General features: G+C 34.9%; 1 protein-coding gene across 2 annotated transcripts in view; it reads left to right on the forward strand.

The window, feature by feature from the left end:
• TNKS (tankyrase) overlaps positions 1-23,199 on the forward strand; it is a 214,256-nt gene that overhangs the window by 152,714 nt on the left and 38,343 nt on the right. For both annotated transcript variants that reach the window (XM_058525140.1, XM_058525141.1), the window contains 5 exons: positions 6,989-7,160; positions 15,391-15,470; positions 18,688-18,833; positions 21,059-21,224; positions 22,697-22,916. In XM_058525140.1, coding sequence (XP_058381123.1) covers positions 6,989-7,160; positions 15,391-15,470; positions 18,688-18,833; positions 21,059-21,224; positions 22,697-22,916 — 784 coding nt within the window. The remainder of the gene's footprint in view (positions 1-6,988; positions 7,161-15,390; positions 15,471-18,687; positions 18,834-21,058; positions 21,225-22,696; positions 22,917-23,199) is intronic.

Raw genomic sequence — 23,199 nt, forward strand, 5'->3', positions numbered from 1 at the left:
TTCTTTTTAAATTCCACATGAATTTTGAAGGTTGACAAATAATAATACCCTCAAGTTCAGTTAATCTAGTTTCATGTCTCTCAACATTAATCTAGTTTCATGTCTCTCAAATTACCTTAAAATTTAACATCTTAGACAAATTCTATACTCTAGTGGGTTCATAACACAGTAAAGGAATAAAAACCTTTTAAAGTAAAATATTGATTACTATATCAGAATTCTAGTTAAGAATTAAATCTGTGGTCATTTTATCTATTTCATTCCTCACAGGAGAGGCATTAACTATGTACATCCCACCGTGGATAACAATGACCTGTAAATATCTGTTAAAAACTTTAGAATCAAATTAAATTAAACTTTTATTATAGATAAAGTTATTTTCAATAGTAAACAATTCTTTCAACACTGACATTTACTTTTTTTTTTTTTTTTTTCAAATTTCTGAGGAAAGAAGAATGCATGGTATTTCGTTAGAGAATATTTTAATAGTCTCTAAGGTTTGTTCAGTATACAGCATAATATGTTGAAAACAGTATTGTTTATCACCAGAATTTACTAATTTGTTGTCCTTGTGAGCCATTCATTTGCCAACCATTTTGAACACCCACTTGGACAAGGCATTGTACTTAATACTGTGGGGTATATATGAAGTTTGAATTTAATCAAGATTCTTCTCTTATGGGACTTAAAATCTAATAGTAGTCTTGTCTAACACAGTCTACTTGAATATCTGTTATACAAGTTGGAAAGTGGTATATATATGAGAAGTACAGATAGATTGCTATTCAGAGGGGAGAACAATTACTTCCATTGATGGTGGCAGACTCGGGGAGAGATTGGAGAAATTTCATGAAGAAAATAGAATTTCAGCTAGGAATGTCCAGAAATTAGATATATAAAAATAGGCAAAATACAAAGAATATATTTTAAATAATGACTCAATCAGGAAAGCAAAGGAGTTCGTTAGTCAGAAGTTATGATTAGTCAGTCCAATCAGTACAGAAAAGGGGAATAATGAAAATCTGAAAAGATAACTTGGAACAAGACCTTGGCAGTCTCAATTGGAGAGGTTTGATTTTGTTCTTGTAATACTTGGAGAGCCATTGGAAACTTTTGACTAGGTAGGTGGCATGAACAGAATCCTGCTTCAGGAAGATAGATACTTCCTAGGAAACTGCTGTCTCTTAGAAAACCAACTCCAGAAATGTAGACTCAATATATATGTATAATAACTGGTATAATCATTTAGCAGTGTTGAACAAAATTAGCTTTTTAAGATTTTTGTAAAGGGGGATGATATCGAGGTAATGTTTCTTACCTTCAAGCTGAAAAGGTTACAATATACCTGCCACCTGTTCCCTAGGTTATAGTATCTGTCCACCAGGATGCAGACCTGTTTCAGATCCCTATCTTTTGTCCCTCTATTGTAGATTTATTAATGCCTGTTAATTTTTTTTTTATTATTTGCTTTCACTTTCAAAGTGTCTTGATTTGGGCAAAAAAAAATACATTGTCACTTTAGCTAAAGGAGTACAGAGACTGTTTTCAACTCTCAGGTTACTTGAAATCCGGTTTAGTTTGAGACATACACATGTTCACAGTTAAAGTAAAATTGTAACGTGAGTTAATAAATGCCTAAGTACAGAAATGTCACAGAACATTTCATGATTAATAACCAAATGAGTATATGGACAATGATAGCTTTAAGTTTAGGACAAAGATGAATGCAGCCTCTTGGTTAGTTGTTTGAGACTAGGCTGTTCACACTGATTAGAATTTTGAAAGATTCTCCTCAGCCATTTCCTTATAGTATGCTTGCTGGTTTCCAGAACTATAGTGGCATGTTTGAGTGATAATTTTATGTCCTATCTATTTCAGGCCAAATGCCATTGTGGTTTTATATCATTTTATCCAATTATCCTCTTAGGAAAATGATTATTACTACTCAGATAGAAATAGACAAAGATACATACCTCAGGTTATGTCTAGATACAACAAAAACGGGGAAGATGTTTTGCCTTTAAAACTGCCAGACATCTGTTATTCTTCTCACACCTTCTAAATATATATCTCAAACCAGTCCTAACTGTTTAATTACCACAGTTGAAGTGTAACATGTTAAATATTGCATTTTTCTTATTTGAGGCAGTTTGTGTACTTTAGTGAAAATAGTCTCTTTAGTGCTGAATGGTAAGCATCTTTGATGACATCCTCTGTCACGTCCTTGTGGTGGAGACTGTGATAGAGGAACGTAGAGAGAACTGGGTCTAAAAAAGACTTGATCAGGAAAATTGATCTAACACTCAAATTTTTGCAGTATGTATGTTGGTGATTCCAAATAATATATATTAATAATTAAAGTTGTATCTCTTTAAAATATGAAGACTAAATTAATGCTGATGTATATAAAATAAATCCGTCAAATGTGTTTTTTAGGTTGAAAACACAAAACTTATGGACAGTAGCACATATATATATATATATATATATATATATATATATATATATAGCTATTAATTTGCAAGCTCTTAAAAGAAGAACTTGTGAGTGGCAATCTCATTTATTTTATTAGCTCAACTTGAATGACCATTTAGACAATTATATGTATAATACTAGACTTTTTATTTTTTGGTTTGTTTGTTTGTTTAAGAGTTTGATTCTTATATATAAAGAATATTTTAAATGTTGTTGAGCCTTAATGTTTTGCCTGAGTGAGGAATTATCAATATGTGAGTCAAAACTATAAAAGCCAGGAGGACAAAAAACAGTGTTGTCTCAGAGATCTGCCAGCTCATGAACTGTATTCTGTACTTCAGTTGGCCCTATTTTTCCATGCTTCTAGTATTGATTTTGTAGATAATATGCACAGGTTATTTAATCTCCTATATTTCTCCAGCAATAGAGTAGATTACTGTCATTTCCCATTTATGTAACTTATAGAATGGTAGAGATTAGAGTAATAAATCCAAACTTAGGAGAACCTCCTTTAAACAATTGGAGTTCCTTGTAATTTTCTGGGATCACAGTGAAATAAAATTACGCTAGCTCCAAAATATCACCCTTCTTCACTGTGAAACTGAATTAGAGCAGCAGTGCAAATCCTGCCAGCTGACCCATTAAAAAAACCAGGGTATGGGAATTGGTCTGTAGTCATATGAAATAGTTACTGCTGCCCTCTGAAAACAAATTCGTCACTTACTTTGGAAAGCATGCAGATTTTGCACATTTGTACCTTGAACCACTTCAGAATATATGGAGGAAGAAAATTAGGTTGACCACTTTTTAGAGAGCCCTGATTGTATCCCATGACTGATAAAAGAAAAACATTAAGGATGTTGATAAAGTTAAATGCAAGAGGAAGTTAAGACCTTAATTTTTTTTTTCAATTTTGAATCAATTTAAAGATCTGTAGTGACTCAAACAGATAGTTGATTTCCCATCCAGTAATCATTTTTCCCTTTCTTCCTTGCTTCATAACAGGGGTCAGCAAACACTTTCTTAAAAGTCCAGATAGTAAATATTTTAGGTTTTGTGGACCAAGAGACAAAATTGAGGATTTTATGTAGGTACTTATATAGCCATTTAAATGTAATCAAAAAATGTGAAAACCGCTCTTAGCTTGCAGGCTGTACAAAACAATCAGCTGGTTGGAATTGACCCACAGATCATAGCTTGCCAACTCCTTATATAGGACGTGGTATTGTTCAGGTATGGGAGCTTCAGGGGAGGCTGCGTCTGAAACAGTTCTAGTAATCTCATTCTCTTTTGCTAGTGACTGATGTAGGCATAGATTCAGGAAACATTCCTGATTCCAGCCATAAAAAGAAGTCTACAGGGAAAAGATTTCTTCTCTTTTAAAATAGACGTATGAAACTTCTTTTTTGGCCTGGGACAAGATTATATGGAATTGATGCATGAAGCTGCCCTAGTTAGCTTTTGACCTTAGAGAGACAAGCCTGGAGTCCTAAGATTGGGGAATCTGAGAAATTTAGGATATTTGCCCCTAGTGAGGAATATTCCTTCCTCACAAAAACCCTTGTACAATGTCTAATATTTTCCCTATTATCCATTGTTTTCTTTCCAAGTGGGTTGTATACAAAGTATTACCAAATATTTCTAGTTTTATTCTGCTGATTTCCATGGAATGAATGCTTCTATTACATTACTCACTGATATTTTCTATGGCTTCTTGTAATCTTCAGCTTTGTTATCTGATAAAGCACTCCATAGATGTTATTTTGTTGCTGTGATACTATTTAGAGTTTGAGGGAAGAATTATAGTGTTCTTTCATAATAAAAAATATATACATTTACTAAGGCAAAGAATTTTGTGTTACATTGATCTGTCTTGTACTTTAAGAGAGTTTGGCTTTCTGAAATACCAGAATATACTACCAATGGGAATGAGTAAATGCCTATATATATATAGGTATGAGGACATAAAGCTTCAGTATATGGTCAAGTTGTATTTTTCTAGGCTTATCAATCAGTCCTCATCAAATGATTGGAGTTTTTTTCAGTTAGACGTAAAATTTTCTTTTATAAATTAATTCTAATAGCCATTTATACATTATTCTAATTTTTATTCCTTCAGAAGACATTTATGAAGCTCCAGCTATGTCCTAGATATTGTTTTTTCTTGGTAGGGGGTGGGGTAGAGGGAAGAGTTGCATTTAAGATTAAGTCATAGTCATTGCTCTTAAATAGCTTACAATTTACAAATAGTATCTAGCACAGAGCCTAATATTATAAGCACTTAGTAAATATTAGTTGCATCCCTTCTTTATGAGACTTCTTAGGAGGCAAACAGCTTCGTTCTAATTTTGACAGGTATATACGAGGGGAAGGAGTGGGAAGCAGAGAGAATAGCACAGTAGAGAAATGAGAATGCAGAATGTACAGTGGAGTTGCACTCAGGACCACCTCTTCCAGAACAGAGAGGAGGAGAGAACAAGAAATACTAATTTAAATACTTTTAGTGAGTGGTGATTTTTGCTCAGTAGTATTGCACTCCCTGAGTGTGTGCACCACAGTGAGTGAGAGATGGGACAAGTGAATCTGCTGTTTTCTATATTATGCTCAGTTCCACCATGCGTATTTATAGAGAGAACTTCTGCTTACACATGGTGTGTTTTTAATGTTTAAAGATACTGTATGTACTTTATCTGCTGTTCAGTTGATCAGTGCAGACACCTAAAACTGGCTGATGTTGGATTTACCAAGAAACTTTACATCTGTCTACTGTTGCATTGCTAAGGTGTTTTCAAGGATGATCTTGACTTTAGAAACTGACACTTTCATGATATGGGGCTCCAGTGTAATATAATTAAGCTGGAGCAAACAGGCCTATCAGATTGTGATGAAAAAATATAGTAGAAAGGAAGGTAGTATAAAAGTAAACTATGGATGGTCTTAAATGACATCCTGAGGGACTCAAGTTTACTTAAATGCTTTTAAGAGTCACTAAGTTTGAGCTGAGGAATAACTTGGTAAGATCTGTATTTTAGAGTAGTATTCTCAAACCACGTTCCCATGATTTAACAAGTGGGGATTTCCATCACTATAATTGAATGATTTCTTACCCAATTTTCAGAAAAATGTTAATAATTAGAATGTTCTCAATTTTTGGTTTTTCTCTTGTGGTGAAGAAGTAACAAAGAAGTATTCCTAGAAAAAATCAAGAAGTTTATAGTTTGGCAGCTTGTATTTTCCATCAGTACATGCTAATGGCTGTGCTTTTATGTTTTCTGTATATAAAGAGTCATTTTTCTGATAGCAAATGTGTTATAATTAAATATGTAGGTATTTTGTGGTGAATTCTGTGAAACACCATTAAGAGTTTAGATGAACCCTTGCCTGAACAAGTGTGACAGCCTTACTCATAATGATGAAAGACTGGAGACAGGGAGATCAATTGTCTTAAATACTTCCTTTTCTTAATCTTGTATTTGCTGGGTGTGCACAAATGTTTTAAATAACCAACCAGCATATATTTGAGAATTTACTATGTATCATTAATAGGAACTTTCTAGAGGACACAGAAAACCTATAAGATGCAGTCCATAGTCTCAATAACCTTAGTTTTACTTGGTAAACAAAAACTATCCCAATGTTATAATTTATAAGATAGTGCTAAATTGACGTAGGTGTTCAGAAAGGAAGTAATTATTGAGACTTCAGATAATCAAGAAAGACTTCTTAGAAGAGGTGAGACTTTCATGGATCTCATAATCCAGAAGGGCTTCTCTGAAAGAAGCAACATGTACAATGAACATGGACTTTGATCTGAATGGAGTAGAGGATAGTTACTGGGCATCCTGGAAAACAGGTTAGGACCAGTTAGGTTTGATCAAATTATGAACATGATCCCCAAGTTTAACATTGTCTTTGTCTTAAAGCTAGCTAAATTATTCTTCTTCCTCTCTAACTCTTCAAAGTTTTCAAAATGAAACATTTGAATCTTCAAGTCATTTTTTTGGTTATATGTGTTTGTAATTCAATTAGGACATTTTATTATAATTATTTACTAAAATTAGAAAAGAAATCTAATTAACTACTTTGACTATCTTTGCTTACATATTCTGTTGTCTTTATATTCTGAGAACGAATTTGGTAAAACTCATTCATCTGAAAGTATTTAATGTGCATCTTTGATGTAGCAGACAGTGGATATCAGACAAGAGCCCCAGCCCTCAGAGACCTTACATTCTAGTTGTCAAGGGAGGGGCAGAGAGTGGAGGATGGACAGGAAGACAGTCGTTCAGGAAAGGGATAGGTATGTTGTAATTTCAATAAAGTAGTCAGAGAAAGGTAACTAACTAGATGATATTTCTTCAGAACCAGTAAGCAAAAGTTTAATAATGAATACTCTGTAGCATTTTTCAAAAAAATTGACAATTGATTTTTCTTATAAGAATTTATTTGCTAGGGTATAAAAGGGAACAAAAACGGATGCTCAATTCCATGTGCCCACCTAATGATTTTTCAGATGAATGCACTGGACACTCTTGGTCAGACTGCTTTGCATAGAGCTGCCCTAGCGGGTCACCTGCAGACCTGCCGCCTCCTGCTTAGTTACGGCTCTGATCCCTCCATCATCTCCTTACAAGGTTTTACCGCAGCGCAGATGGGAAATGAAGCAGTGCAGCAGATTCTGAGTGGTGAGTTGAAATAGATAAACATTGTATTCTATTCTTTCTCCTCCATGTCCACTGATGAACACAGACAAATTTTACACCACTTGTTTTAGGTACCTCTTTGGAATGTTTTTTGCCTGAATATTTTCCTGCCTTTCCTTGCTTGCAGTTTAGCCTGTAGCCCTGCTCATCAACCTTTTTTGGTGGGATGAGGTAGGTATCATGAGAAGGAGGCAAATACTCTCTTTAATTTTTTCAGTTTTAAATTGAAAACTTTACTTATGGGTGTTATGATCAAAGGTTACTTAAACTCTATTAAGCAGTGTGGAATTAACAGTAGCTCTAAAATCTATCAAATAGAGAAAATTACAAATATTCATATGGTAATGATCTTTAATTATTGTTACAAGTGTGATATTCTGACCTGCTTTTTGTAATTCTTGATTTCATTGCACTGTTATGAAATTATCTTGTCTTTTCCTGGTTTAAATATAATTATAAAATCTTGCTGAGTGTTACAGTGCCCACCTAGTACGGTGTTAGATACTTTAACTATTTAGTTTATTGAGGGAGATCAAACATAAAACTGATATGAAAATAGGCAGTGGTTTCTGAAGGCCCAAGCTTAGGGGAAATAACAGTCCACCTACTTAAAAATGGTAAAATAGATACAAAAGAAATTTAATATAATTGACTCTTCTTTCTCTTTCCTTTAATTCTGTCTGTGAATTATATCCATAAACTGGAATGACATAGACTGGAAGAGTAAAATGAAGAAGGCTACAGACTAGGAATCAGAAGTCCTAGTCTTTTTTCCTACCTGTAGTCCAGTAGTTCTTTACTCCATCAGGTGCAGGCCTGCCCCCACTCCTTTTTTTTTTTTTTTTTTTTTTTGGTGAGGAAGAGTGGCCCTGAGCTAACACCTGTTGCCAGTCTTCCTCTGAGCTAACATCTGTGCCTGTCTTCCTCTAGTTTGTATGTGGGTCGCTGCCACAGCATGGCTTGATGAGGGATGTAGGTCTGCACCCAGGGTCTGAACCCACAAACCCAGACCACCGAAGCAGAGTGTGCCAAACTTAACCACTACGCCACAGGGCTGGCCCCTGGGCCCCCTTTTTATAATGAATATTTTATAACATCCGCTTTACTATCCAGAAATGAAATTCATAGATAATATGACCTAACTATACAGATACCTTCCAAAACAATCTGTATTAAATTCCCTAACTGTAACATAAAGGGAAAATGACAGTAAGTTACAATAAAGTAATTTTTAATTATTATGGTAGTTAGGGCATGACTACACTAGAAGACAAAAATTGACCCCACCAATTTCTGAAGGGCCCCTGAAAAGTACAGCCCAGTAGAGAATCACGACTATACGCTGAAATAGGGTACCTTACCAGACTTATGAAGGTCATGATAGGTGTTGTTGGAGCTGAATCAGAGCTAGCCAGCCTCATACAAGTAACTCTGCCACATTGCGAAAGCTGTTGATGAGGATTTGTTTTCCCCATGCTAGTTCATTCTCAGATAGTGATCATTCTACTTCAATCTTAGATGGTGATCTTTAGACAGATCTGTCTAGGGCATCTTCACTTTAAAACAAATGAGATCTATCTAAAGGAATGAAATTTCCTATTATAGGATTAGAAGCTTGAACTATGAAAAACATGACTTCATTTAACTTCCTGTTTCTACAGCGCAATAGGACATTTGCTTAAAGAAGATAATCACTGACTAGGAAATATGTCTGCCTCTTAGTAAATTCTAGTAAGTTCTGAAAGGTGTGATTTTTGTTAAAAAACATTCTAAATTTTCGTCTTATACTTTTTACTAAGAACCATTTAGTACCGAATTTTAAGTTAGTGTCTATAAGTTGTAACCATAAATCAGGCAAACATACAGCTATTACATCAAAATTTCTAATAATACTTTGCGTAATTTTTAGAGATAATTGACAAAACGAAGAGGAAAGGATTGAATAAATTAAGCAGATTAAATCCATTAATGCTTTTAAAATTGCCTTCTAAATGAATACAGTTAGAATATATGACTTCTGGTAAAAGATAAAATTATTGCATCACAAATGGAATATTTTTCTTCAGTTATTTTAATAATTCTTAAAAATTGATTTGTAAGATAAAGCATGGTGTAGGTAATTAAATGCTTAATTTAGTACATGCCAGAACTTTTTAGTTTGACTCTTCATCTTTATTGATCTGGATAGATAATACAAATAATAGAATTACATGGTAAAGTCTTGCCCTTAGAAAGGTTTTTAAAAATGGGAATTGTTGGGCCGGCCCTGTGGCTTAGCGGTTAAGTGTGCGCGGTCCACTACTGGTGGCCCGGGTTCAGAACCCCGGGCGCGCACCAACGCACCGCTTCTCTGGCCAAGCTGAGGCCGCGTCCCACGTACAGCAACTAGAAGGATGTGCAGCTATGACATACAACTATCTACTGGGGCTTTGGGGGAAAAATAAATAAATAAAATTATAAAAAAAAAAAAATGGGAGTTGTTTCTTGTTTGGAAGAGGATATAATTTTTTGAACTAAAATTTCCACGAGAAACTTGTGTGTCTATAATCTGTGGACCATGTACTAGCTGATCTTTTCAATTATACCTGCATTTACTAATCCAATTCCAGGTTATCTCTGTAATGACTCCTGAATGAATGCATCAAGCATATAGGCTGTATAGTAAGTTGTTGGGGGTTCTGTCCTGGGTAAAATTTTAAATTTTATTTTATTTTATTTATTTATTTTTGTGTGAGGAAGATCGGCCCTGAGCTAACATCTGCCAATCCTCCTCTTTTTGCTGAGGAAGACTGGCCCTGGGCTAACATACATGCCCATCTTCCTCCACTTTATATGGGACGCCGCCACAGCATGGCTTGCCAAGCAGTGCGTTGGTGCGCACCTGGGATCGGAACCGGCAAACCCCGGGCCGCCGCAGCGGAGTGCACGCACTTAACTGCTTGCGCCACCAGGCCGGCCGCCATGTCCTGGGTAACATTTTAAAGATTCATTTAAACATACCTGTTAATACCACATTTGTGGTCCACTTTTAGAAACCTGTACTTTCAGCTCCCAAGTCTGTAGTTGCCAACAGTTTACATTAATAAAGTTTTACTTATGAACTGCTGGCAATATTTATGTCAAAATTAATATCAGAGTAAAGAAAATAAGATAAGCAGCTTTTTGTAAACTAGCGTTTTAAAACATCGTTTCAAAAGATTTGACTTTTTTCTCTAGACTTGTTTTCTCTATACCTGCTCTGTTTAATATGATAGCACTAGCTACATGTGGCTAAATTTAAATTAATTGAAATTACATAAAATTTTAAAATCTGTTCATTAGTTGTACTAGCCACATTTCAAGTACTCAATAGCACAGATGGCTAGTGATTACTGTATTAGACAGCATAGATAAAGAATATTTCCAGCATCACAGACAGTTCTTTTGAACAGCATTTTTAGGCTAGATCTTGACCTGACTTCTGATTGTATATTCTGGTATAGTTATTGCATTGCTTTACCTAATCATTTACAGAGGTAAAGATTTGGGGACTTATGATAGCTAAATTAAACATTGAAATCCCCACTTACATTTGTACATTGAAATAAGCCACTAAGACCTATTGCCAGTCCTGCAGTCTGTTACTAACTAAAACAGCCAGTCTACAGGAGAGTTTTTTAAAAATAGCAAACTGCCTTCCAGCCTTTGAAACTTTAGGTTTTTTGTGTGTTTTTAATGCTGGTAAGCCAGAATAGAATTGGAGAAAAAATTAGGAGTCCCTCTCCAGCCTTTGACCCTGGTGAAATGTTTAATTTCATACTCCGCAAAAGCCGGTGTGCTTATGAAGGATTTTACCAATATAGTACTTTGCATATCAGCTACTCTTCTTTTGCCTATGTTCCCTTTTTAACTTCATTTTTATATCACTTTTTTAAATTGTGCATCGCTTTTTATAAAGTTCCCGGGCTGTATATATATCCTTTCAGCTAATACTTTGTTCCCATTGTTTCTAAAAATGAATCTGTTCTAAGCCTGTTCAGAATGTATAATGGATGCAGAGCTCTATGATGTGTATAGTAATTAATCAATATCTTTAAATAACTTCTTTACTTTCTGCTCTTTGACTAGGACTAAGAATTTCTCATAGTTCTCAGAGGCATTCTTATATTTGCATAAAAATTTTTGCTTAGTTGTAAAATTATGCCCTTTGCAAGTCAGTCTGCACCAAGACAGGCGTGCCAATTTCAAACAGTTCTTAAAATTAAAAAATTCAACCATATTAATTGTATCCCTCAAATGCTAGAATCTGAAAATATCTAAAGTTCGAACTCTGTATACATAAACAATTGTCATTTTATTTTGTTGAAATAACTAAAAATATTACCTTTAGATATCCAAAGGAGGCTCCAGTGAGTTTCACGAACTGCCAAAACCACTGTCATAGAGACAGAATATACACCGACTCTCTGACCTGTAAATGCAGTAATGTCCCGCGTAGTTAGAATGGAGGCGAATGAGACATGAAAGAACAGAATGAGGGCAGCCGAAGAAAGAGCTATGGTTTGACATAAACATTGACCCCACATAAAATAGCGTGGAAGTCAATTCAGCAGACACTTCCTGCACGTTCTTTATGCGAAAAAATGAGCAAAACCTGATTCCTTTTCTCAACAATTCCACAAACTAACAAATGTAATAAACTTTTTATTTTTATTTATTTTTTTGGTGAGGAAAATTGTCACTGAGCTAACATCCGTGCCCATCTTCCTCTGTTTGTATGTGGGACACTGCCACAGCATCGCTTGATGAGTGGTGTGTAGGTCCGAGCCTGGGATCTGAACCTGCAAACCCTGGGCCGCTGAAGCAGAGCACACAGTCTTAACTGCTACGTCACCAGGCTGGCCCTAAATTCCCTTTTTAAAAAAGGATAATTGTTGATATTTCAGAAATGTACTTCATTATATGAAATACTCATTTTTCCCTCCCTTTAATCTTAGCATTTTATCTGCTAAGTATTATTATTATGACTAAATAAATACAGTTTATCTTCCATTGAAGAGTTTTCATAACTTCTGCCACTCTCCTGAACAAAGCATTTTAGACTAGAAAGGGCCAAGATATTTCTTTTGAAATCTAAAACTTGTTTATAGCGTCACTTGATCTTCCCATTTGGACAGTGGACTCAAGAAAGTTGTCTCTAATCATAAGATAATGCAATCTTAAATCTAAAAGAGAATTTAAGGGAAACTACCACTCACTTTATAGGTGCAAAAACTAAGCTATTAAGTGATTTGTCCATCGTCACTGTTAATAGAGCCCAGTGTAAATCCAGGTCTCCTGGACTTCAGTCCTTTTGTGTCGTATGAGCATGTGTACACATGTGCATTTTAAAAGCCACACTTAATGTCCATGAACATACTTGGAGTGATATCTTATACATTGTTTTCTTTAAAAACCTTTTTGTATGGGCCAATGTGTAATGAATTTTTGGTTTGTTTATATTGGATTAATCAAAATACCTCATTTGCTAGCCTCATACTTCTAGAAGTAACAGCCTGATTTAATTATATTCTGTTTAACATTTGTATCACACCTCCAAATTATATAGACATTTTAAATTGCATTTCCCTGAAGCCATTCAATAAATGTAAATTAAACAAATTTCTGTATTTAATAGGCCTTTTTTTTAATTGATGTTTTAATAGTTTATAACGTTGTGAAATTTTGGGTTGTACATTTTTGTTTGTCCATCACCATATATATGTCTCCCTTCACCCCTTGTGCCCACCCCTCACCCCCATTGCCCCTGGTAACCACAATATAGTTTTTTCTGTCCGTGTGTTGGTTTACATTCCACATATGAGTGAGATCATACAGTGTTTGTCTTTCTCTTTCTGGCTTATTTCACTTAATAATACCCTCCAGGCCCATCCATGTCGTTGCAAATGGGACGAGTTTGTCTTTTTTATGGCTGAGTAGTATTCCATTGTATATATATACCACATCTTCTTGATCCAGTCATCAGTCGAGGGACACTTACGTTGCTTCCACTTCTTGGCTATAGTGAATAATGCTGCAATGAACAGGGGGGTGCATAAGCCTCTTTGGATTGTTGATTTCAGGTTCATTGGATAGATTCCCAGTAGTGGGATAGCTGGATCATAGGGTATTTCTATTTTTAATTCTTTGAGGAATCTCCATACCATTTTCCATAGAGGCTGCACTAGTTTGCATTCCCACCAGCTGTGTATGAGGGTTCCTGTTTCTCCACACATCCTCTCCAACATTTGTTGTTTTTTGTCTTGGTGATTATAGCCATTCTAACGGGCGTGAGGTGATATCTTAGTGTTGTTTTGATTTGCATTTCCCTGATGATTAGTGATGTTGAGCATCTTTTCATGTGCCTATTGGCCATCTGTATATCTTCTTTGGAGAAGTGTCTCTTCATTTCCTCTGCCCATTTTTTGATTGGGTTGTTTGTTTTTTTTGTTGTTCAGTTGTGTGAGTTCTTTATATATTGTGGAATTTAACCCCGTGTCAGATATATGTTTTGCAAATATTTTCTCCCAGCTGGTGGGTTGTCTCTTCATCTTGATTCTGGTTTCATTTGTCTTGTAGAAGCTCTTTAATCTGATAAAGTCCCACTTGCTTATTGTTCTTTAGTTTCCCTAGTCTGGGTAGGCATGTCATCCAAAAAGATTCCTTTATGACCAATGTCAAATAGTGTGTTGCCTATATTTTCTTCTATGAGTTTTATAGTTTCAGGTCTCACCTTCAGGTCTTTGATCCATTTTGAGTTAATTTTTGTGAATGGTGATAGCAGCTGGTCCACTTTCATTCTTTTGCATGTGGCTGTCCAGTTTTCCCAACACCATTTATTGAAGAGACTTTCCTTTCTCCGTTGTATGTTCTTAGCTCCTTTGTTGAAAATTAGCTGTCCGTATATGTGTGGTTTTATTTCTGGGCTTTCAATTCTATTCCATTGATCTGTGTGTCTGTTTTTGTACCAGTACCGTGCTGTTTTGATTACTATTGCTTTGTAGTATGTTTTGAAGTCAGGTATTGTGATGCCTCCAGCTTTGTTCTCTTTTCTTAGGATTGCTTTAGCTATTCAGGGTCTTTTGTTGCCCCATATGAATTTTAGTATTCTTTATCTATTTCCGTGAAGAATGTCATTGGGATTCTGATTGGGATTGCATTGAATCTGTAGATTGCTTTAGGTAATATAGATATTTTAACTATGTTTATTCTTCCAATCCATGTGCATGGGATGTCTTTCCATTTCTTTATGTCATCATGGATTTCTTTCAATAATGTCTTGTAGTTTTCATTGTATAGGTCTTTCACCTCCTTGGTAAGATTTATTCCTAGATATTTTATTGATGCAATTGTAAATGGTATTATCTTTTTGAGCTCTCTTTCTCTTAGTTCATTATTAGCATACAGAAATGCAACTGATTTTTGTAGATTGATTTTGTACCCTGTGACTTTGCTGTAGTTGTTGATTATTTCTAATAGTTTTCCAATGGATTCTTTAGGGTTTTCTATATATAAAATCACGTCATCTGCAAATAGTGAGAGTTTCACTCTTAGTTGCCTATTTGGATTCCTTTTATTCCTTTTTCTTGCCTAATTCCTCTGGCCAAAACCTCCAGTACTATGTTGAATAAGAGTGGCGAGAGTGGGCAGCTCTGCCTTGTTCCTTAATAGGCCTTTTTTGTACACTAATTATATTTTCTAAGATCACTGATTTCAGGAGTAGTACTTCTGTTTCATATTGAGGAAACTGAGACCAAAAAGAAAGGCTAAATGTTAAGTACTGCAAGTTGAGTGACTTCGCTAGGTTTATATAACAAAATCTATGGCAGAGCTTTGCAACAATTTGTCAGGCCAATGTATCATAAAGATGTTCGTGAGCTCATGGTTCTGTTTATTCATTTCCCTTTTTGCCAAGTTTTCACCAGACAATCTGAAGGATAGAATAGTAGGGATGGAGAAGGATTTGTCTGTCTTAGGACTTATTTAAATTTGGTTTAGGATGAGACGGACATAGATTGAAGGAAGAAACTACTTATTTCTTATCTGAAAAAGATTGGGGAAAAAAACCTATATTAGATCTCAGAAATGTCTGACACCTTAATCTGTCTCTTTCCATTCACCAAATAATTTTCCCTCCCTAACTACTCTGTGATTCGTTATAAACTAACCGTAATCTTTCCTTTCTTTTATGCAGAAAGTACACCTATACGCACTTCCGATGTTGACTATCGACTCTTAGAGGCATCCAAAGCTGGAGACTTGGAAACTGTGAAGGTAAGTCAGTGCTTTTAATGTCTTGGGTAGCACTGTTGAGCCTTTGCTAACCAATTCGTTTTATGGTGTAAGTGAAACTACTCAAATCCAAACAATAAAAGGGCTGAGCAGAGTAGATCCACAAACAAGAGCGATCTTTAACCACAAAGGATTTCCTAGCACATGCCTTATATCCGTTAAACAACTTTTTAGTCGCTTGTCTTCTGGTCACATGAAAGCTCTTCTATTTCCACTTATATTAATTAAAGTGTTATTTTTGGCAACATTCATAAATTTTTAAGCTAGTTCAAGCCCAGGTAATACAATAAAGTTTGAAACAGTATTTCTTGAACTTTCCCAAGAGATTCTCACATTTGCTCTAGGAAAGCATTTTTATGATTCTGCAACCATTTGGAATTATTTATATACAGAAGATGGATTTTCTTTTCTATGTAACACAGCTTGCCAAGAAAATTTTATCAACCTTTATTTGTGGTAAAAAAAAAAAAACAATGGTTATAGATTTAATTTTTTTCAAATATAAAATTATATTCTAATATTGAATATGCTTTCTAAAAACACACACATTTCCCATCTGTAATCATTCATGTAGGGATGAAGATAGCAAAAAGGGATATGATTTTTGTTTTTGTTGAGGGGTTGGTCTTGTGGTTTTGTTTTTATTTCTTCTTTTTAAGAAGGCTAATTGCAAAATTGGTATTGAAAGTCTTACCACGTTATTTTTTACAAACTAAACTGTATCACTTCTTATTAAGCGAACTTCTTTTTGTGATTTTTAGTACTCTTGATGATGTATACTGGTTAAAAATGACAGTGAACACTTTCTAAGCTCTGTTGCCTAGAAATTTTATTTTTGTTTCAGTATGTGGCTACTTCCAACCTCTCTTCCATCTTACGATAACATCTAAGTTATTTAAAGACAAATAGTAAATTTCAGTTGTAATAGCCACTGGGGAGAAATTTTGAAGTGCTCTTAGATCTAAAATTATATATTTTTTTCTTAAAAATACTTTTATCATTTGAAATGTATCCTAATAAAAGAAAATCTTTAAATAAAAGAAAATCTTTAAATATAAAAGTGATTAGGACTCCTTTTCTATATCACAGCATGATAATCTCAGCACTAGAATTAGTGCATGTGCCTATCATAATTAATAGTTTATTTTTTTAATGGATAGTTTTTAATTCCATTTGTTTTGTATGTAATAGGCAGATATACTATAGCTTTCAGATTTCCTAAACAATCCATTCACAAAAAAGGCCAAATATATTTTTATGAATTTAATGGAAGTGGCAGAAAAAAAAGCACAAAATAAGTGAGAATTAAGCCTGGTAAATTTCTTTCCCTAGAGACTTCAGTAAGTCTTAGAAATTAAGTATTAGAAGAAAAGCCTGTTTGCTGAGTAAAGCATTTGAAATTATGAAAAGCAAGTGGGAAGGACATAAACTTGCTTTGGCACTCAAAAAGAAAGTGAAGTAGAATAGAGAATAAAGAACTTTCAAATATTAAAAAGCAAATATTTAATAAACAAAATGGGCTTTTATTTTTTAACCTGGCAAAATGAGTTGTTTCATTCCCTATCTCATCGCTATTTTGCCCAAAAGAAAAAAAAGTTAATTTAGAACATAAGAACCAGAAGAAACAGCAGCAGCAGCAGGAAGCAGCTTCAATCATGTAAGACACCCCAGAAGGTGTTTCCTACCAATTTGTGCAGCCATTTTTTTTAGTTTATTAATGCATTCATTTTTACTTAATTTTGTTTTTTGATTCTATAATTTATGTTTTACTGTGGCCACAGACTCACTTGTCATGAAAACATAAGATATTTGACCTGGCCAGATGACAATGACTCTTCAGAGTTTTAAGAGCCTGGTGCTTTTCCACATAGAGTTGATGAGATTGTAGCCTCTCCCTCACTGTCCAGCCTTCCTTCTGTCATGTAAAAATTGTACCACCTGAAAAGTCCTGTTTTTACCCTAGCAGTGTGAAAGCCCCTACTCAGTTTATCAGTAGAGACCGGTATCTTCTAGGTTCTTAGTTTTTATGTAATAATAGCTCATTGCAGTGGCAGGAGTGGGAGCAAGATTGTCAAATGCCTAGCAAGCCCTTGCCTTCGTTCCTTGTAGCCTAGAAAATGTCGCTGTTTTCTCTGCTTTTTTGACTTTTATTCTTTTTATTACCTTTCTCCTCATCACTTCCCTGAATTTGGGTAATTAAGAAAGTAAGCAAAAAGATCAAGAGATTAAAAATTGGAAAACGGGCATGTGAGTCTTTATTCTACCTCTTGCCAACTGCATGAAAAAGGATAAGTCACTTAACCTCTCTGAGCCTTGGTTTTTTTATCTGTAAAGTGAAGATAATGATGAACTTCGCAGATAATTATTCTGTCACTGAAAGAATATAAAATTCTTTGAAATTGTAAATTGTTTAAATATTGTTACTGTGATTCATCTATCACCCTGATGATGCAGTACAGCCTGTCTGTCCTTACTTTGCTCACTACTGCTTTGTAAGTGAATAGAATGGAGCTTGTGCTGAAATGATAGCATTCAAAAGGAGAAAAGAAGACAGAGAAGAGATTTGGAGGGCATAGCTGAAGGAGGTGGAAATAAAGGCCAAAATCTAGAATATGATTAGAATCGGTTTGATTTGTAGAGTTAGACAAACATCCCCCAAAGATCAAGTAAAGCGTTGTTGACTGCATAGCTTTGCTGTAGTAGATCAAGGGGCCAAGTGGGTGGCCCAGACAGAATTAATATAATTTTTCCAGAGCCCTTTTGCTTGCCAGAGGAGGAGACAAGAACTCTGGGTAATTCTACGGTCACCCCCGGTTGGTCTTATTTGAGCATAGAATGGCTAAGCCGACATGGTGTGATGAGTAGTCTCAGGGGGAAAAGCCTTATAAAGATGAAAAAGGAAAGCATCATTTGCCTTGGAAATGCTTGCTTTATTATGGATTTTTCTTTTTGATTAGGATTTTGGCCAGGAAACATTGAAAAAGATTAAATTGCTCTGTAAACAGCAGAATATTTGTAGACACTATAAAGCCAAGCATAGTGCTGATTTTTAAACATTACTTGTATTATCTAATCTTTAGAAATAAATGTTCATTAGAAAATTACAGTTTATCCAAGATACCTGCTGTATTTTGGAGCAAAATCTATGAATAAATATTAATGTTCTTTTTATGTTTGTCTTTGTGTATGTGCCATAAAGCAACTTTGCAGCCCTCAAAATGTGAATTGCAGAGATCTAGAGGGTCGTCATTCTACACCCTTGCACTTCGCGGCAGGCTATAATCGTGTGTCTGTTGTGGAGTACCTTCTGCACCATGGTGCCGATGTCCATGCCAAAGACAAAGGGTATGTGCTAGAATTTAGCTGTTTGGGATTCATTCACCTGCGACTTAAAAAACTTTTTAAAATATGTTTGAAGTCTTAGAATTTTTTTTCTATTAAAAAAGTAATACATGATTTTTAAAGTGTAAATTAAAACATTATAGTAATGTACAGTATAGAAAGTGAAAATTTCCTATCACCCCACCTCCTAGAGATTGCAACATTAAAATTTTATTGTAATCCTCCAGATTTTTAAAATGAATATACGTAGGATGGTGCTATTCCATACAGTCTACTTTGCAATTTGCTTTTTTCACCCAGGAGTATATCTTGAATGTCTTTCTATATCAGTACTTGATAGTCCATCTCATTTTAATGCTTGTATAAGTATTTTATTGCATTGTATGAATGTGTCTATATAGTTTGTAATTTATTGTTCATCCTTTTTTTTTTGCTATTAAAAATGTATAATCTCATCCAAAAAGAAGCCATCCATCCCAATGTGATCAGTATTAATAGAAACATAATTTTATTTTTACTAATTCAGATATTCTGTATTTTTATATTAGTTTACTAAATTAATTTATCTAGACAGAGTTTAAGGCATCATGGAAGCTATTTAGAAATACAAGAGGAAAGTTTTAACTGAAATGAGCTTCCATATTCTGAGTTAATTTCATGTCATCTCAAAATGTAAATAAGCAAGCACCTTTCTGTGCAATTATATACCAGAGTACTGTAGAATTAAACTGTACAACTTAGACTTCAATTAACCATTATGGATTTATTTATCTTGTAAAAGAGACACATCAGACATGAATTTTCAATAATAATATCACTAGTACTTTCAAAATATTGTAGTGCTTTGGGGGCCGACCCGATGTCGTAGTGGTTAAGTCCGCGCACTCTGCTTCTGTGGCCCGTGGTTCACGAGTTCGCATCCCGGGCACAGACCTGCACACCACTCGTCAAGCCATGCAGTGTCCCACATACGATATGGAGGAAGATTGGCACAGATGTTAGCTCAGGGACAATCTTCCTCAAGCAAAAGAGGAGGATTGGCCACAGGTGTTAGCTCAAGGCCAATCTTCCTTACCAAAAAAAAAAAGTATTGTAGAGCTTTGGAGAGTAACCAACATTTGTTTCTATTGCCCATTTTAGCACTTAGTATTTTTGGTCTCAAAACATTAAAAAAAACAAAAAGGCACTGATTTCTCTAAATAAAAAGACACTTAATACCTTGTTTTTGCCATGTGTTAAGTATAACTTAAACTTATCCTTTTGATGAACCCTTTTTTATGAGGACATTTTTGTCCTTTTTGAATGCCAGCTGCCTTCTCATCAGAACTTAGAGTCATCTCAGAATAGAGTCATCTCAGAATAGTTTGCTCATAAATTGGGGCAGCTAGATTTTCTCATCTGACTAGAGTTGATGGTTGACAGCATTATTTTTCTTACTGAATACTGAAGTTTCTGTATCACTTGGATTTTGAGTTTTCGTTGCTTGGCACCTAAATATTTAAACCTATGAACATAAACCACTACTGAATTATTAGGAATTAAAAAACAAAAACCAAAACAAAAGATAGAACTTGCCTAAATGAATAAGTTAAATTGCACTGTATATAAGTAAGCATACAATTTTCATTAGGAAAAACCAAATGAAAGAAAATCTGAGAGATGATAAAACCAGATTATTGATTAGTTATTTCTGAAATCACTTTGTACTGTTGCTCTTTTCTTTTGTTTGTTTGTTTGTTTGTTTTGAGGAAGATTGGCCCTGCGCTAACATCTATTGACAATCTCCCTCTTTTATTTTTTGCTCCCCAGAGCCCCAGCACATAGTTGTGTATCATAGTTGTAGAGTTGTAGCTCTTCTATGTGGGGCACCACCTCAGCATGGCTTGATGAGTGGTGAGTAGGTCCGTGCCCAGGGTCCGAACTGGCAAAGCCCGGGCCTCCGAAGCAAAACGGGCAAACTTAACCACTACCTGCCAGCCCCTGTACTGTTGCTCTTTATATTGCCAGGATGAAACCTGATTTAAAAATATTGTGATGGAAGCTTTTTCTATGGATATATCGATATGTATTTTAAGGATAAGGATTGCTGTGAAAATTATATCTATCACCAAGAAACTAGAGAAACTCCTTATATTGAAAGGGACATTTTTGAAATTATTAATCCTTATAAGTATCATTTTAATTCAAAGATTTGTTATATGTCTTTAAAATAATTTTCTTTTGTTTAGTGGCTTGGTACCCCTTCATAATGCTTGTTCATATGGACACTATGAGGTAGCTGAGCTTTTAGTAAGACATGGGGCTTCTGTCAATGTGGCGGACTTATGGAAATTTACCCCCCTACATGAAGCAGCAGCTAAAGGAAAATATGAAATCTGCAAGCTCCTTTTAAAAGTATGTAATTTTAAAAATTATAAAATATAAAGTAATTATATTTATTTTTTGGTTAGTACGTAAAATTACATCAAAGTAAGTTATTTTATTAAGTATGAAAAGTGCTATAGAGACTGCTTCCATTTTCTATTTTAGAGGGATGTTTAAGTGTGATATGATACTTACATAGCTTTGAGTAGTGTTTGAAGTACCCTTCTGAACTGATTTGATTAAGTTCAGTTCATCATGATTCATCAAGGTGGGTTTTGGAAAGAGTTGAATTAGTTTGCATTGCTCTTCTAATACTTAGAGTATTAGTATCAGAAAATGTTTGTATAAGGAGAAAAGGTTTTTCAATCAAGTTTGATTTTTTTTCTTACTGGCTATTTTATTATTGTTAACAAACTCATTCCTCTATGAAACATTATTTAAACACATATAAGAACTTTATTTTAATATCAGATTTTTGTTAAAATGTAAGATAACTTCTAAACAAAGTTATTCATATAAATTTTGGAGATATATATGAAATAGTAGAAACTAATAGTTATATGAAACTAACTTAAAAATTTTGTCTTCTTTTTAAATTAAAGGATGTGAAAAATGGCCAGACGTGTATTTATATAGTTTTCTCTCTCTCTTTTTTTTTAACTAGAGAAAAACTTGTCCTGGTTCAATATAAATAAAATTCTTCTCCCACCACTTTTATGGTACCAAATATGTTCTTGTGAGTCTTGGAAATAACACTGTGTTTGATAATTGTTCTATTGTCACTGGTTGGTAAGGAATAACTTTTAGGTCACTGTGAATTCATTGTCTAGCTTGGTTTGTTCCAAATTTCTCCAGTGGGCCAACAGTCTATGTCAGGTTCATAGTAAAGATTCTTGACTGTTTATCTACTTTATTTCATAGGTATAGGTGATTAAACTTATAAAATCAAATTAATTGTATGTTTATACCTAATTTCATGATAGATGTTGACTTACAATGAAAATATTTAAAAATTACTAAACTTTCTTCTCATTGTTTGCATTTAGAATTAAGTACTTTTTCCACCTGTGTGTCTTCCTCTTCTCACTTTTTTCTCATGATATATACTTAATATCTTTATGTAATTGGAATCTGGTCAAATTAACATTCAGGCCATTCTTAAAAGGAAAAGAGGTTTCCAAAGACCACTTGGAGTTTGAGAAAGTATATGATATGAAAAGTAAAAGGCACTCAACACCCTCCCCACTTCACCATCACCATTAATCCTGAGGCTTGGGGCTTTAGTTGAGAAGTGGTTGGGAAGCTGATCCAGTATATTGCTAAGTTGGGAATTTGGAAAATAAAACAAGATATTGCCTCTATTTTTCAAAATGCATGTAGAAGAGATATCTTTCCTTGGATGAGTGAGGGTGAAGTTAAAAATAAGCAAACAAACAAACCTGAAGAAAGATACTACCGAAAATACAAATCACGTTTGGGTTTTTTTTTTTTTTTTTTTGTAGCATGGAGCAGATCCAACTAAAAAGAACCGAGATGGAAATACACCTTTAGATTTGGTGAAGGAAGGAGACACAGATATTCAGGACTTACTGAGAGGAGATGCTGCCTTGTTGGATGCAGCCAAGAAGGGCTGTCTGGCAAGAGTGCAGAAGCTCTGCACCCCAGAGAATATCAACTGCAGAGACACCCAGGGCAGAAACTCAACCCCTCTGCACCTGGCAGGTAAGCGTCACCAGCACTTCCACGTCTCATCGTCCTTTCTTGGCTACCTAATACAGTCTACCAGAAGATGAAAGAAACGCTGAGCATAAAGAGTACTACTCAGGGCCGGCCCCATGGCTTAGTGGTTAAGTGCGCAGGCTCCGCTGCTGGCGGCCCAGGTTCGGATCCTGGGCGCACACCGACGCACCACTTCTCCGGCTATGCTGAGGCCGCATCCCACATATAGCAACTAGAAGGACGTGCAACTATGACATACAACTATCTACTGGGGCTTTGGGGGAAA

The sequence above is a fragment of the Diceros bicornis genome, chromosome 29, assembly GCF_020826845.1.
Source record: "Diceros bicornis minor isolate mBicDic1 chromosome 29, mDicBic1.mat.cur, whole genome shotgun sequence".
In the NCBI taxonomy this organism is placed as follows: domain Eukaryota; kingdom Metazoa; phylum Chordata; class Mammalia; order Perissodactyla; family Rhinocerotidae; genus Diceros; species Diceros bicornis.